At 42.3% G+C, this 16,872-nt stretch overlaps 2 protein-coding genes across 4 annotated transcripts in view; one reads left to right on the forward strand and one right to left on the reverse strand.

Moving 5' to 3' along the window:
* The window catches only part of ntrk1 (neurotrophic tyrosine kinase, receptor, type 1), a 58,156-nt gene extending 49,684 nt beyond the window's left edge, over positions 1–8,472 (forward strand). The window contains exons 15-17 of the mRNA XM_061717437.1: positions 1,570–1,810; positions 1,982–2,140; positions 7,204–8,472. Of these exons, the coding sequence (XP_061573421.1) occupies positions 1,570–1,810; positions 1,982–2,140; positions 7,204–7,389 (586 nt within the window). The 3' untranslated portion in view covers positions 7,390–8,472. The remainder of the gene's footprint in view (positions 1–1,569; positions 1,811–1,981; positions 2,141–7,203) is intronic.
* Positions 8,473–11,889: 3,417 nt separating this feature from the next.
* paqr6 (progestin and adipoQ receptor family member VI) overlaps positions 11,890–16,872 on the reverse strand; it is a 77,199-nt gene continuing 72,216 nt past the window's right edge. For all 3 annotated transcript variants that reach the window (XM_061717439.1, XM_061717441.1, XM_061717438.1), the window contains exon 11: positions 11,890–16,712. In XM_061717439.1, coding sequence (XP_061573423.1) covers positions 16,465–16,712 — 248 coding nt within the window. In that variant the 3' untranslated portion in view covers positions 11,890–16,464. The remainder of the gene's footprint in view (positions 16,713–16,872) is intronic.

Raw genomic sequence — 16,872 nt, forward strand, 5'->3', positions numbered from 1 at the left:
AGTCACGATACTGATCGCGGATTTGTTGCTGAGTTTCTTAGATTCTTTACAAATCTAATTCAAACCAATTCAAAGATATCCTTAGGTCACGTGCTTCTCAAATGTTCGAGAGCTATACTGGATTTTGTTTGACCGGCACCCCGCCCGTACTTCCGGATGTAAATAAAATAAAATAAAAAAACATTTTGGAACCAAATAAATATCTAAACAACATTTAATTACTATTGAGAATCACCCACAGACTGAAATAACACCTTCTTTTAATAATTATATGCATCTTACATGTTTTTTATTTTATTTTTTAATTTGAAATTTTTCATCTCTTGATTGGATGGGGGCAGTGCCCTAGCACCCTCTACTACTACTACTACTACTACTACTACTAATAATAATAATAATTAATAATAATTAATAATAATAATAATAAATTTTATTTGTAACGCACTTTATATTTAGTAATCTCAAAGTGCTACAGAGCAGAAAAATAAAACATGAACATTTATAAACAGAGCATATAAAAGATATATTTACCTATAAGCTTTCTTAAAAAACCAGCGATAATCTTTCATCGGTTTTTAAAAAGTCTCTTTAATCAGGCTTTTAATCGACTAATTTCACTCTTTTAAATTTTTTATGCTCACCCCTATTTTTATTGGATCTTACTACTCTGTTTTATATTAATCTTTAGTTTATCCTGTTTTATCATATTTTATTTTCATTGTCTTATCTCAATGTTTTATCTAGATGTTTTAGTCGTTATTTATGGTCTATTTTATACATTCTACTGTCTTATTCTTTTAGTTTTTAATGTCTCGCTTTCTAGACATACTTTTAGGATTTTATCTTATGTTATACTTTTTAAACTCTTTTAGTGTATTTTATCCTGCTTTCTTGTAGCTTTTAGCTCCAGTGTTTCCTCATGGGGAGCCTCCATGCTGGGAGTGACTCTGGCCTGCAGGGGTGTCGTCCTGGCGGTGGTTCTGGCCTGAATGGTGGTGGAGCTCTGTACCACGGCTTCACCGCGGTGGTGCGGACTCCTCTATCCGTCCGGGCCGGGATGGTCTCTGTGGGCCCCCCCCCTTGTAGCTGCAGGCTATGAGACCTCCTGGCCTGGATGGCTCCCTATTACCGTTTCCTCACCTGGATCCTCTGTGCCTAGCCATGTCTACACCGTGTGTCTGCGTGTGTGTCTGTGTGTGTAACTTGGGTGAATTGTGATGTGCTTGTGTCTGTCTGTGTGTGTGCGGGGAGGGGGAGGGGGGCAGGGCATTAATACGTTTTATGTTTATTTGTTTTATGTAAAGCACTTTGTGTTGCATTTTATGTATGAAAGGTGCTTTATAAATAAAGTTTGATTTGATTTGATTTGATCGGTGCGTCACAATCGACGACTTCATGATGTCATGCATGACACTCGTTCGGATGTGCATCCTTCCCCCCGGCTGGCTGAACCTAATCTCCCTCGTATCTCACGTTTCACATTAAAAACCGTTGTGAGAGGCGAACGGATGTGGACCGGGTGGTCTGGGAAGACTCACCTGTCTCACCTGTCCCCTGTGTCCCCGGCAGAGCTCACGGCCCCGACGCTCACATCCTGGAGGAGACGAAGATCCCCCCGCTGGGCCAGCTCACGCTGCCTCAGATGCTGCAGATCGCCGCCCAGATCGCCTCGGGGATGGTCTACCTGGCGTCGCTGCACTTTGTCCACCGCGACCTGGCAACCCGCAACTGCCTGGTGGGGGAGGGCCTGGTGGTGAAGATCGGAGACTTCGGGATGTCCAGAGACATCTACAGCACAGATTACTATCGGGTGAGTGACTGGAGAGGATGAGCGTGGACAAATCCAGAGGATAAACACGGAAACGTGGTCCAGGTTGGTCGTGAAACGGCCTGAGTTTCGATTGATGTCATCAATGGAACAAACTGAAATTCACTTTTTAAGCATCTGCTTTGGGGTTTCATAGCATTTCTCTTTTTTCAGGTTGGTGGCCGAACGATGCTGCCGATCCGCTGGATGCCCCCTGAGAGCATCATGTACCGGAAGTTCACGACGGAGAGCGATATCTGGAGCTTTGGCGTGGTGCTCTGGGAGATCTTCACCTACGGCAAGCAGCCCTGGTATCAGCTGTCCAACAGCGAGGTGAGCCGGCGTTGCTGAGCCCATGGGAAACCTTTATTCTCGTAGACGATGCTCGGAGTAGAGTCGCTGTTCCTCCACATCGAGAGGAGCCAACTGAGGCGGGCTGGGTCCTCCTGGACCCTTTATTAGGGAGAGAGAATATATCTGGGAACGTCTCGGTGTTCCCCGGGAAAGCTGGGGAGGTGAAGTTAATGGATGCACTGATAAATTAATGGCACTTCTCCATTAGTACCTACTCAGCCCGGCTCAATTTGGTAGTTTTCCACTAGGGGTCTAACGTGCCGAGTAGATACTTTTCTGTAACTACTCTGCCGAGGTTCTAAGCGGCTGAGTGGGCTGTATCTGACATCATCACACTACAGGCCACCGATTGGTCGGGGGTTTGAGAGTCAGACGTCTGAGTCAGGATGTGACATCAGAGAAAGAGCGACTCTGACGGCTTGTTCATTTTATTCGACCAGGAACGGCATTTCGTGATCCAACTCTGAGTTGCAGATGTTCATAAACCTGGTGCTGAGGAGAGAATTAAAAAGGGATCTAGACGGGCAATAAGGAACGACCAGATCTACCAGGAGCTCTGTCACTTCATAGCTGCTCACGGCTACCAACGGACTTTTCAGCAGCGCCGAGGCAAACTAAAAAACATTAAAAAGCGTTGCCACTTGCAGCTTCTTTCACTCCCATTTTTTAACTACTATCGAACACAAGCCACAGACCCAGCATATAACCCAGTTATAACTAATATAGAAACATGCAGCATGTGTTGCCTTCATTCTAAGGCTTATACAAGACTTTTCATTTTTTGCGGCTCCAGACATATTTGTTTTTTGTGTTTTTGGTCCAATATGGCTCTTTCAACATTTTGGGTTGCCGACCCCTGATATATATCATCTCCTCCAGGTTCTACATCTTTAGTGTTGTTGTCTTCTTCGTTTACATCACACAATCAAATACGTCACAGCAGCTTCGCTCCAACCTCCTACTTCTGCTCCAGGTTCTGAATTGTAGTGGAAAAGGCCGAGTTGAGTCGAGCTGAGTAGGTACTAGTGGAAAAGTGCCATTAGTTTAATATCGTTGCTCTTCTTGCCGTACTGGACCACATTTGCAAAAACCAGGCCGAGTTGAGTCGAGCTGAGCTGAGCTGAGTAGGTGCTGGTGGAAAAGCGCCATAGGAGTTTGTGACTTCACCTTCAAGACCGTGAAGTGGGAGGTGCTCCACACTCTGAAGCTAATCGATAGGCTCATAGTAATTAAGGTCCAGTCTAGCCTTTTCAGGACCCGGGTCTCCACTGCGACCGCAGCGCTGCTATTACGGGCCTGAAGCCTCTCTCCTTTCAAGAGAAGGGTGGATCACTTTTCCTTTGCACTCAATTCTAATCTCGTTGGCTTCATTTCTGCCCCGGGCCAACGAGCTGTAACCTCATTATCCTAATCCGTCTCGCCCAATGAGGGTCGGGTGGAATCATCGCGTTGCCTAAATACTCGGGGACGGAGATAAATCACAGCGAGGAGGTCGTTTGGAGCAGGTTGACGGGTCGCCCCAGTGTGAGGCGCTAACAGGCCTCTCCTCCTCACTGGACCGGGCCGAGGTTAACACCGGGCGAGAGACGGAGCCCAGCGAGACGCTCTCAGGTCGTTGAGGGTGATTTATAGTCCGAGCGGCAGGAGTTTGAGCGGGAGTCAGTTTCCGAGGCTGCAGAGAACCGACACGGATCAGGAAACCTGCAGACACTCGGGTTTCCTCACAAATGTTTCCCTCTTTGGTGAAAAAAAGTCTCAGATGAGCACATTTTGGTGTTCTCAGCGTTTAAAAACGCTGCTTTCTCACCCACCTCGAATTTGTTTCATTTTTCGACTCATTTCTACATTTTTCTACAGTTTTTATATCTGTTTTTCTAGGATTCAGCATAAAACTGAGCTTAAATATGAGCTGGTATCTACGAGCTTCACTTATATCACAAACACGGAGGTTAATCAGTAATTATACTCTTGTAACAAAGTATTTGGTGGCACTTTACGATGAGAGTTTATAACTTCATACATCTTCTTTTGCAAAACACTGATAAACAGATATAAACAGATATAACCAATTATAACAAATGATCCCCCCTCTCCTATCGGTGCTACAGTTGATTTAAAACCTTCTGATGAAGCGACTTTAACCAGATTATATTGAATATATAAATACATTTTAAAAATTAAATAAATGAATAAAGTATATAATAAAGTATAAAAATGTGAACAACATAAACTTATATTTAATCCTTGAAGCGTTACGATCTGATTCCTCCGCTGCAGAAATAAAGACAAGTTGTTCCAACGTGATTATCGAGGTGCAAACGTGAGAAATAAAGGAGAGACCGGTGCAGGTCCCGGCCTCCGTCACTGGAGAAACACTCTCCGGTGACGACTCCATATAAGACTCTGAAAGTTGCCTAAATATTCAATAAAAAAATGATTCATAATAAATAAATAAATAAATACATTAAATGAATAAATAAAAAGATAACAATGATACAATTCCTTACAGAACACGGCTGGTGAAGCACTGATCCATACAGACGGACCTCTATAGAGCTTTGATTCTACCGTATTTATTATAAATAAATGGCAATCATTTATTTGTGAAGGAGAAGGTTTGAATTTTACAATCAAGCTGCACTTGGTTGTTGCAAAAGACCTGAGTTATTTATGGACCTGGTTCATTTATTAATTAATTAAACTACTGCATCACAACTAGTTATTAGTCTTTTGCAAAGTGTTTATAACCTAAATTCTGACATCTTGATCATAAACTCGCTGTGATTCCTTTATCAGTTGCAGTCGTATTGTCAAACTGTAAAAAAGTACATTTTAAGTTCAGGAGGTCTGAATATAGTGACATCTAGTGGCTCAATTTGCAAACTGCAACTAATACACTCATGAGCGAGTGTTTGGGTCGACATTCTTGGTTCTAAAATAGTAAAAAAAAAAAACATGTTTCAGTTTTACGAAACACTTAAATACAGTTGATGTAGTTAAGATGTTACCCGTGGGTGTGGAGTCCAACAAATGTGCTTCAACTGGAACTGGATGATTGGATTTGTGCCTGAAATAAATTTTTACTACATTTTTACTAAATAAATGAAGACAAATTAATAGTAATTATCATTATTTTTACTGCCGTGGCGTGACAACAGACCATATAAATATGCTTTTCAACAAAGATTTCTGCAAAAAAGTCAGATTTATCAGATAAAAAACTCTTTTTCTCTGAGGTACATTGTTTGAGGAATAAAGATAAAAGCAAAGACCTCTAGTAGTATTATTATAAATCACAGAACTACATGACAAAATGGGTTTTTGCTTCCAGATGCACAACAGCAGCGAACGAGATCCTGCTTTCAAACGCCGTCGCTCCGACTGCAAGGTCATCATCTGTTATGAAGTTGATCTATTGTGGTAAACTGAGGCGGTGTGCCTCCTAGAGAAAAATCATTTCCTTCTTCTAGATGAAAAAGCTGGAACTTTTTATTTTTTCTACATAAAAATCCTCTCTGGTTAAAGTTGCACGCAGCTCCCAGCACGGCTGTCACTCTGAGGCTCCTCGTGATACGAGGAGGTTCATTATTCTGCCTTCCTGACTCGGAGGGCGAGTAAATGAGTAAAAACCACTGGATTCATCCGGGAGAAGCTGGACAGACGTCCTTCTGCTGAGTCTGGGAGGAAATGTCAGGGACTCGGAGGACTGAGTGCCTCAGATTTAATGCAAACGTCAGAGAAGACGAGAAGACGGGATAACACCCGATTATGGGCTTAAATTAAAGGCAGTTGGACTTGACAGTGACCCGTACAGTTACCCCAAGAACCAGTGGTTCATGGACATTAATATTTGGCCACGAATCCAGTTTCCTGATATTTATATGTACTTAATTTCTACGCCGGGGAAATACACGAAGCGAATTGCAGCGATCCATTTGTCTCTCTTAAGCTTATTTTTCGGCAGTCTGTAAAACGATAACTCCGATGTCTTGCTAAATCTATGAGTACAGTCGATCGCACAACAGCTCTTTCCCATTTTAGATGTTTTTGGACTGTGCTCAAACTGAAAGTTTACGCTGCCACTCAGTCTTTCTGCCACTCAGTAGGGCTGGGCGATATATCGAGATTTTAATATATATCGATATATTTTCAAACGCGATATGGTACGAGACAATATCGTTTATATCGATTTAAAAAATATATATATATATATTTTTTTTTTTTTATGATTTTGATATAGCTTATTTTGTGACAAATTGACTTGAGGGTTTTATTTGAGATTTGCACAAATGTTTTGTTATTTGCACAACTGTCAACCTCAGTGGAAAAGTCTGCCTGTTACTGTCTACATTGTATTAATTGCACAGTGTATTTGAATTTAATTGTTATGCAGGAAAGGGATATTTGTTTTATTTTATTCAAGAAGCATTTTCATTCTATATATGCAGGCAGTTTATTTTTATTTCATTTGTTTTATACATTTTTATATTGTGCAGATATTGTGCAGAGGCATTGTATTAAAACTGATTTTAAGGGTTTGCCTCAGAAAAAAATGAAGCTAACAGAGATGCTAACAGAGATGCTAACAGAGATGCTCTGCTATAATGCTTTGGGGGAAACCCCAATTATGGCACAGAAAAAATATCGATATATATCGAGTATCGCCATTTAGTTAGAAAATATTGAGATATGACTTTTGGTCCACATCGCCCAGCCCTACCACTCAGTGGGCATAACCCGCTGTAAAGTCTCATCTGTGACGTCATGCGCATTCCCCTCAATACGTGGAAATGCAGCAAATTGACCTTTTTCTTGTTGCTTTAATGCTTTGAGGAGGTGATGATTCTGTTTTGGCAGCGAGGAATAGGGCTACATTTGTCACGTTTTTTTTTTTTTTTTTTTTTTTTTTCGTTTATTTCGGCATGTTTATATAGACACATTTCATCTCCAGAACATTATACATTGCATACTCAGCACATGACGAAAAGGGTACGGGAGAAGCTGACGCTTATCAAAGTCCCGCCCCGTTTGTGTCCCAACAGGCCATTGAATGCATCACGCAGGGCCGGGAGCTGGAGAGGCCGCGCACCTGCCCCAAGGAGGTGCACCAGCTGATGCAGGGCTGCTGGCAGAGGGAGCCCCAGCAGAGGACGGTCATCAAGGACATCCACAACCGCCTGCTGGCCCTGGTCAAGAACCCGCCCGTCTACCTGGACATCCTGGGCTGAAGGGGCCCCCGGGGCCCCCCAGACTGAACGCTGTGTTTGACCACTCAAATCAGAGATGAAGACCTGTCTGATTTCATATTTTTAGGCCCCCCCACACACACACACATATGAATGTGTCTCCCAGTAAAACCAGTTACTTTGTCCCGGCTCAACTTCAAGCGCTGTTTACTGATTCTCTCTGATTCTCTGGAAAAAAAAAAAAGAAAAACAAAAAGAAAAGTCAAATGTTTACTAAAGTGTTTAATGTTTATCCATCTCCCTGATGGAGCGGACTCCGACGGACTCCGGATCAGAAACCGAGGCCGAGGATCACGGGACGTGGGCCCTCTCTCTCACAGGTGGAAACCCGTTTTGTAGATCAGCAGAAAGCCGTTGTATAGGACCCAGAAAAAGTTTTCATACGGAAGGATTTCAGTAAATGTAAATAAGACAATCACAAAGAAAGAAAGCTTCTTCCTCGTGACTCAAGACTAGAGGATCATATGATTATTTTTCAAACATGACTTTAAAAAAAGTTAATATTAACCTGTTTCCAAGTACCGTATTTTCTGGACTATAAGCCGCTACTTTTTTCATAGGTTTTCAACCATGCAGCTTATACAAAGGTGCAGCTATTCTGTGGATTTTTCTTCCACCGCTCGGGCGCTCTAACCGGAATTAGAATAAAAACTAAGACAAAATAAATGCAAAGAAGAATACGCTACTTCTTCTTTAGCAGATAGAAGTAGGTAGAAGCAGATTTCAAACAGATAAATAGATAAATAAATACCGGTTATTTTCTCTTGGTTCTGTCCAGTTTTAATCGGCAAAGTTGCTGCCGTGTTAAAAGACACTGTTAGGAAAGAATGTATTTAGGTACAAACATGTACATCATTTACAGTTCAAAATGGTTCTGTACATGTAGTAAATATCTAATCTAACAACAGAAATATTTGCGGCTTGCATATCTTTTTTTTTAAATAGAGCGGATGCAGCTTATATAGAGGTGCGGCTTGTATATCTTTTTTTTTATTGTTTTTTTTAAAATAGAGCGGATGCAGCTTATATACAGGTGCGGCTTATAGTCCAGAAAATACGGTATATGAATGATAGTGTTTTCCTGTATTATTAGCAGAGGAGGCGGGGTGGAGGCGGGTATGAGGCGGGCGGCCCGCCGGACTCACTGAGGGGGTGATGGATGTGGTGAGGGGGCTGAGGGGCAACAGATGGATTAAAGTGAGACTCCAGATGGCCCTGAAAAAGGACCGGGAGGTGAAGCCACCACCATGAAGAGAGAGAAAGAGAGAGAAACAGAGAGAGAGATCAGGTGTACAGACCACCGCAACGCCTCGTGTAAATACTGGATGTACATACTCTATTCATGTCTGAAATATATATATCTTCATTATCGTATTGTTACTCCAGCACTTTGTATATTGTGATCCCTTAAGAATAAAAATTTAAAAAAAAAGAAAAAAAGTTGATTAAAAAGCAGTGGCGGGCCCCGACACCAGTCAATCCATCATTACAGGAGCCTGACGGCGAACAATGACTCGTGCTGCTGTCTCTGCTCAAAGTTAGACATCTTAACAAGCTATTCAAGAGCCCTCTGTTATTTTGACGAACTAATCATCGACTCTGCGACGTCTCCACGGGATGCTCAGCAGACGCTTATCGAAAAGGAATAATCAAAGTTTCATATTGCCTTACTGCGGGCGCTCCGGCAAACAAACACCCTCCCAAACCCTCCTCTTCCTCCTCCTCCTCCTCCTCCCTCGCTCCATCACTCTGCATGCAGAGCATCTCCGGGGAGTGGTAATGGATTGTGAGTAATGCTATCATCCCTCTCTCTCTCTCTCCCCACCTCCATGGTGAAGCGATGGAGGAGGGATGGAGGGATGAAAAACACTTGGAGGACTCGTGTCTGGCTTTTTGTTTCTTCCAGTGTCTTACAAGCAGATTCTGGGCAGATAGGATTAGTGTAGTGTAGTGTTTGTCCCCGTTCGCCCTAAGGGCTCCCTTTGTGGTTGCAGAATGAAGCTTTTTTTTCTTCTTTAATAAGCCCTCCAGGCTCCACCCTGGTTGGACGGAGCTGCGAGTATAATAAGAGCTGGAAATGAGGCCATTTTTGTAAAAAAAAAAAAAAAAGAAATGGAAGTCCTATTAGAGCTTTGCAGCGGCCAACTTCCCCTTTTCAGTCTTTCACCTCATCTTATAATGTACGTGCACAGGATATTGATTCCTCCTGATAATTATTTCTGTTATTATAATGGCGGTGCCGATTCATTGAGGGGCCCCTGCTAATAATAAAGCACTCCGGAGCATTAGAGCAGCAGAGCAGAAAGAAACCTAACGAGCCGCAGCAGGAACAACGACACAATCTGCTAAAGAAACGAGCCAGCTTTTAACAACCCGCACTTCACATACAATCCATACTCTGCAACATTTGCTCATCAGCCTCTGCAGAGGAGTTATTTTTTTCTTCATGAATAAAGAAACTCACCAATCCCAGCTCGGGTTTTCTTTTAAAGGAGGGAAGAGTGTAAACTTCCATTAGGAACCAAAACAACATGAATTTGAGGCAAAATGGTAAGGTTTATCTATCTTTTGGACAAAATCAGCACATTAATTAATAAATAAAGTAATTCCACTCAAGTGAAATTATACTACCGTATTTTCTGGACTATAAGCCGCTACTTTTTTCATAGGTTTTGAACCGTGCGGCTATTCTGTGGATTTTTCTTCCACCACTCGGGCGCTCTAACCGGAATTAGAATAAAAACTAAGACAAAATAAATGCAAAGAAGAATATGCTACTTCTTCTTTAGCAGATAGAAATAGGTAGAAGCAGATTTCAAACAGATAAATAGATAAATAAATACCGGTTATTTTCTCTTGGTTCTGTCCAGTTTTAATCAGCAAAGTTGCTGCCGTGTTAAAAGACGCTGTTAGGAAAGGATCTATTTAGGTACAAACATGTACATCATTTACAGTTCAAAATGGTTCTGTACATGTAGTAAATGTCTAATCTAACAACATAAATATTTGCGGCTTGCATATCTTTTTTTTTTAAATAGAGCGGATGCGGCTTATATACAGGTGCGGCTTGTATATCTTTTTTTAATTGTTTTTTTAAAAATAGAGCGGTGCGGCTTATATACAGAAAATACGGTACTAAGGCCACTTTGACTTTCTGAGTCAACTGCAGCCAAAATCTTGATTTAAACATCAGGAAATCAGATGCTGTGAAGGTTTCACCTACAGGTGTATTTCAGGGTTAAAACAACCTCAGCTCCTTCATTAGTATCAGATGGAGAGGATAAGGAGAATAAACCTGCATGAATCCAAGCAGGTTTACGTGAGAACAGAATGTTTGTTTCTGCCTTTCCGGCCGACAAAGAACATCAAGACAAACTGCTATTTTAAGCCTTTGACACGACTCAAATATCATTCCACAATGTGATGGACAGACACACTGACGACACCTTATCTTGGCGTATAAAGGTGTGCAAGAAAGACTCAAAGAACATTTGGTTCTGGTCACAGAATATGTAAACAGACGGCTTCTGCTTCCGACGTTTGTCAGAAATATCGAGTTTTACTGAAGCCGGAGCCGTAAACTCTCCTTTTGCATCCGAGTCGCACTTGTACAGAATAAGAGAATGCCTTGACCTTTTACACACTTCCTGTACGGTTACAAAGTTAAAATGATCTCAAGATGTCTGCATTCACCACTTCACTAGAGGCACGTTTTTAAATCTGGTCAGAAGCGTAAAATAGCATAAAACACAGATTTATTCCACATCAAAACTGCTTTATTCGCGTCTGTTTGTTCCTCACTCAAAGGTTACCTTCTCTCCATCTAATAATAGAGCTGGGGTTGTTTTAACGCTTCCTTTAAATTAATTTTTCTGTCAAGGCCTCCGTATGTGACCTCATCTCCTAAATAACAGTAATAATAAAAGGGACACCCAGGAACATCTCCTCCTCCACCTGAAGGCTGGTAAATCCTCCTCTTTTTCTTCCTTTAGGTGACAGTGTTACCTGCAGCTCATTTGCTGACACGTAAAAGTTTAATTCAGGCTCCCCTGCTGACAAAAAAAGAAATAAAAATCATCATTAACGTGTGCAAGAGGCTTACTTGTGCTGCAGTGCCCCCTGCTGGTCACCCGCGCACACTGCAAGGACATTTAAACCAAATAACTGCAGAAAGTGTCCTGAAAGGTTTGTATTTTCTTGTATTTTTCCCAACAGACGTTACTTAAGACTACTACAATGCTTCAAAATAAAGAAAAATAAGTTATTTCTGGAATAGTAGCCTCATTTTTTTTTATAACTTAAGTAACTGATGTCAAAAACTACCTGTTGCAAACTCTTTTCTGAGCAAACATCATAAATTCAAGACATTTAAAGACATCTGAGGAAAATCACGTGTCTCATATCTTTATAAATACACAAAATCTTAAATGTGTATAAACAGAAGAAATGACGTCACAATCATTACATTTATAAAAGCATTAATTTATTACACAAGTCTAGTAGAACAAATTACAAATAATACACAGCAAAAAAACGAATAAGTATTTATACAGTTTAAAAGTACTTTGTTTTTTTTTTTTTAAACAGAGCATTATATCACCATGAACATTGTATAAAATGTAATTAAAAAAAAAGGCACCAATAACTTTTATCTCTAAACTCTTGCACCGACTGGCTCCTCCCACTCAGCTTCCTCTCTGTTACACATTATTGATCATCCTTCAGTAAACTTTTCGATTTAAAAATTGGTTTTGTGTTTTTTTGCATCTCCACGTGTCCTGCACAACAGAACCCGCTTGGAGAGCCACAGTGATCCGGTTCGGGAGGCTTGAGACGGCCTTAAAGAGCTGAACGACCGGGTTGGACCTTTTTGATGGGAATGCTGCGGTTCAGAGGGAGTTTCCACCTGAGGTGGAGGCTCCACCCTCTGAGGCGCTGGAAACGTGCGTGGAGGAGGAGGAGGAGAGAGGGGAAAAAAGTGCAAATCTGAGAAATAAACCTGTGTTCTGTTGATTTTTGCTACCCTATCAAAAAAATGCTACCTAATGGTTTTCTACCTTTGTAGAGCTAGAATTTTACTGTGTTTTACTCCCTGTAGCCCACGTCCTTGTCTTGTGGACCTTGTCGCTTGCCAGGCCGTCATTGTAAATAAGAATGTGTTCTTATTGACCTGGTTAAATAAAGGCGAATGACTGAATCAATATCAAATAAAGCGATAGAATTGGTTTTTTTTTCCCCTTATCGTATAATGTTCACAAAGTGTAATGCAATTCATGTCATCGGTAGTGTATTTTGAAGTATCAAATACCCAACGTCGCATATTATCAATTTTAAATCAATATTTCAAGGGTAGCATAATTTGATAGTCCAGTAACATCCTATCAAATAATGTTCCCGTCACTTAATGCATTCAGGTAAGATACTAATCAACTCACTGCCACTGCAGGATGAATGTCAGCATACTTATACTTCAATTTATCCATTTTGTAATCACTATTTTTGGATTGACAATAAGTATAAAATAATAAGAAATAAAAGTAAAGGCACACAAACAAAAATTGTCTCAATTTCTCATTTCAAAAACTATTTAAAACAGTAGATGAGGGAAAATCTAACATTACAATATTTTTCAGCGTGGACTGAAGGGATGCAAGAAATGATGGCCATGGCAATCAAACTTTGAAAATCGACAAAGTAGCAGTTCTCGACGGGTAGCATGAATTGACAGAACACCGGTTTCAGTGTCGGCAACAAAATAGAGAGTCTGCATTGACGTCACTTCACCACTGGACCAGCCCCCTTACCCACACTGAGTGGCAAAAACAGCTGCAACTAATGGAGAAGACGGGATATTATCGGCTTAAATTAAAGGCAGTTGGACTTGACAGTGACCCTACAGTTACCTGAAGAACCAGTGGTCCATGGATATTAATATTTGGCCACGAATCCAGTTTCCTGATGTTTATATGTACTTAATTTCTACGCCGGGGAAATACACGAAGCAAAGCTTGAAGGCTTACAAAAGTCTTGACGCTTGTCCTACTTCAAGGCAGGATTTGTTGGGGAAATCAAAGTGATGAGGACACCGAACTTTATGATTTGACCGTTTAACGTTAGCTACCCAAAAATCCAACATTACCTGATACAAAATGGGAACCACAAATCCACGTTTCGGTGCCTGGAATCCAGTTGTTTCTGCGAATTGCAGCGACCCATTTGTCTCTCTTAAGCTTATTTTTTGGCAGTCTGTAAAACGATAACTCTATAATTCTTGCTAAATCTATGAGTACAGTCGATCGCACAACAGCTCTTTCCCATTTTAGATGTTTTTGAGTTGCTCAAACTGAAAGTTTACGCTGCCACTCAGTCTTACTGCCACTCAGTGGGCGTAACTCGCATCTGTGACGTCATGTGCATTCCCTCTATACGGCCCATAATGCCGCGATTCCGGGAACCAACCGGGTCAAAGTGAGGAAGGCTGTAAGGTGATGACGTCAGAGACGCCGAGCATCGGCCGCTGCCCTGCAGGGCTGGAGGTTTGGCCGTCGTGCGTGTCGATGACGTGTTTGGACGTCTAAACAATAACTGCTGGGGCACTAAAGTGTGCGCGCTGCGTGATCCTACTCCTTCTCTCTGCTTCCATCAACGCAGACTTAGAAACTCGCCTCAATCCCATAATATCACATGCATTTCCCCTCAAGTTTAAACGTCTACCCACTGGATTAAGCGTGCGTGTGAGCGTGTGTCTCTCAAGTCATTTCTGGATCCAAAATTTCACTTAAAACAAGCGGAAAGTTTATTTCTAAAGTTAAGATTTATTCATCTGCGTCGTCTCTCTGGGATGAAATCGAACATTTAAAAACAAAACCATAAACAAACCTCCCTAATGTTTCCCTTTCCACTCGTTTTAAGAGCAATCTTGATCAAAAAATTACTTTTATTGAGATTTTAGCAGAGCGTTATTGTTATAATAGCAACACTTATCCTTTTATATCGTTTAAGCACCTAAAACAAGCAATAAATAGATATTCTATAAATAGATGTAACATTATTTTAGTGGTAGTTGTAAACAATACTTACACGTGTAAAAAAAAAAGAAGAGTTTTCGTCAGTAAATAAGGATGGTTAATATTCATTGTGATGTTTTGGCACCCAAAAGTTAACGGAGAGGGAGGGAATAGTTGGTTATTCCGTACCCTTTTTTCTCAGTTCCATCATCAAATGATAAAACTCAACTAAAAACAAATGTGTTTCAGGACCAAACCACAAGCCGGGATTTTAGGATGTTTCCCTGGTCGGTGGAGGTTTTAAGCGCGATTGAAGCTCATGCACGTTCACGGCGGCTACCCCTTTTCCACCAAACTGGTTCCAGGCCAGTGCTGGTTCTGGTTCACAACTCGTTCAACTTGGAACCAGCTGAGAACCGGTTTGTTTTTCCACAGCTCCGGTGCTAAAGGGAGCCACGTCATTACGTCACTGCAAACATGAGTTACGTCGCTGCGTTTGCGTTAAAGTTGAAGCATCAACAATGTATTTGCTCTAATAGGACTTGGTCCTCGTAGCTCTTCCGTGAACCACATCTCTAAAATACGGTGGCCGAGACCCGCCATTGCTAAAAAATAAAAGTAACGCTGTAAACAGAAATAAACGCCGCTGCAAATAAAATAAACGCTTAGCAAATAAAATAAACGCTGCAAACAAAAAGAAACGCCGCTGCAAATATAAATAAACCCCGCTGCAAATAAAATTAAAAAACCACGCAAATAAAAAAGCCACAACGGAAGTGAATTACCGGGGACTATTTTTGCCGATGCACCGGTGTTGCACATTAAAAATTACACATACCGACGTTGAACACTAACCTTTTCACTTATTTTCATTGTTCTTGTTATTCCTCGCTCTTCTTATTTATTCCTTTTCACTTACGTCCGATTTGTCTTCTTATTCTCCTCTCACGTAAAAAACGCTGGTGCATCAGCAAAAATAGTCCCCGGTAATTCACTTCCTTTGTGGCTTTTTTATTTGCGTGTTTTTTTTTTATTTGCAGCGGCGTTTCTTTATATTTGCAGCGTTTCTTTGATTTGTAACGGCGTTTGTTTTTATTTGCAGAGGTTATTTTATTTGCAAAGCGTTTATTTTATCTTCAGCGGTGTTTCTTTTTATTTGCAGCGTTTCTTTAATTTTCAGCAATGACGGGTCTCGGCCACCGTACTAAAAGACAGGTCGTCTCCTCCTCAGACCCATGATGATTTGTTGCATCCAGATGAATTCTTATTTGAAAATGTCTCCGTCTCCCAGTCTTGGTATTGCCATTGGTCTCAATAACTCCGCCCCCCTCTGCTTACGTAAGCAGTTCTTTACTTACTACTTACTACCCAGCAAAGAGTTGGTGCTACCTTGGAACCGGTTCTTTGTCAGTGGAAACAGAAAGCTCGGTTCCAAACTCAGCACTGGCCCAGAACCAGAACCAGCCCCGGAACCGGTTTAGTGGAAAAGGGGTATTACAGAACACCTCCAGGGGGGCAAAGGACTGGCACGGCGTTGCCATGGGAATGTGAGATCATAAAAGTGGTACTCGTCTTTCAACCTCAGTCAGGTGCAGGGGGGGTGGATAAGTGGGGGGAGGAGCCATTACTAGAAATAGATGAGAGTCCTCTGTGGATGAGGAAACGTCAATGAGTCCAGTTATCAAGAATATTAAATAATCGATAAAGTGAAGGAGATTCTGGTCACATGTTGGAAAAAAGGAGGGAGAAAAAAACCAAAAACTTTCAAAGTGGACCTTCCGGGTGGAGCCTGACGGGTCACAGAGGTCATGGAGGTGCAGGAATGTGCGGCGGCGCCACGGCGCGCTTCCTTCAACCCACGGCGTCTCAGAGCAGCGCCGGGGTCCTCAGCGCCCGGGCGAACGCGCCAGCCCAGAGGGAGTGCGGCGGCGTTAGGACAAGTGTTCCCACGGGAAGCGTTAGACTACTGTGAGCGGTTAGTGGCGAGAGTCGAGCGGCCGGATCCGTTTCCTCCGGGACGAGGAGGAGCGGCGCCGGGGAAGACGCGCCCTCACTGCTCCTTGCGCTCCAGCGCAGAGGCGTGGCACGGTTTCCGCAGCAACGGCGCGCTGAAAATGCCGATGATGCCCAGGTTGAGGACGAGGCTGACGGCCAGGGCCCCCCCGGTGCCGAGGACAGACGGCATCACGCCGTGGGCCTGGAGCCACGCCCTCCGCGCCGCCATGTCGGCGATGACGCCCTCCATCTGGAAGTGGGTTCCCACCACGGCGCTGATGTGGAAGAGCTGGTGGCTGTGGCCTTGAGGGGGACGGGGGACAGGGACGGGGACAAGGAAGTGTCAGCTGAGCTTTAATGGAGCCGGTCTATGTCGTAATACCATGTCTGACCACACGGGGGCGGCGTTGCAACACAGGAACATTCCTAGAGCATCTCTTTTTTTTAAATATGCAAAACATTT

The sequence above is a fragment of the Cololabis saira genome, chromosome 3 (genome assembly GCF_033807715.1).
Source record: "Cololabis saira isolate AMF1-May2022 chromosome 3, fColSai1.1, whole genome shotgun sequence".
In the NCBI taxonomy this organism is placed as follows: domain Eukaryota; kingdom Metazoa; phylum Chordata; class Actinopteri; order Beloniformes; family Belonidae; genus Cololabis; species Cololabis saira.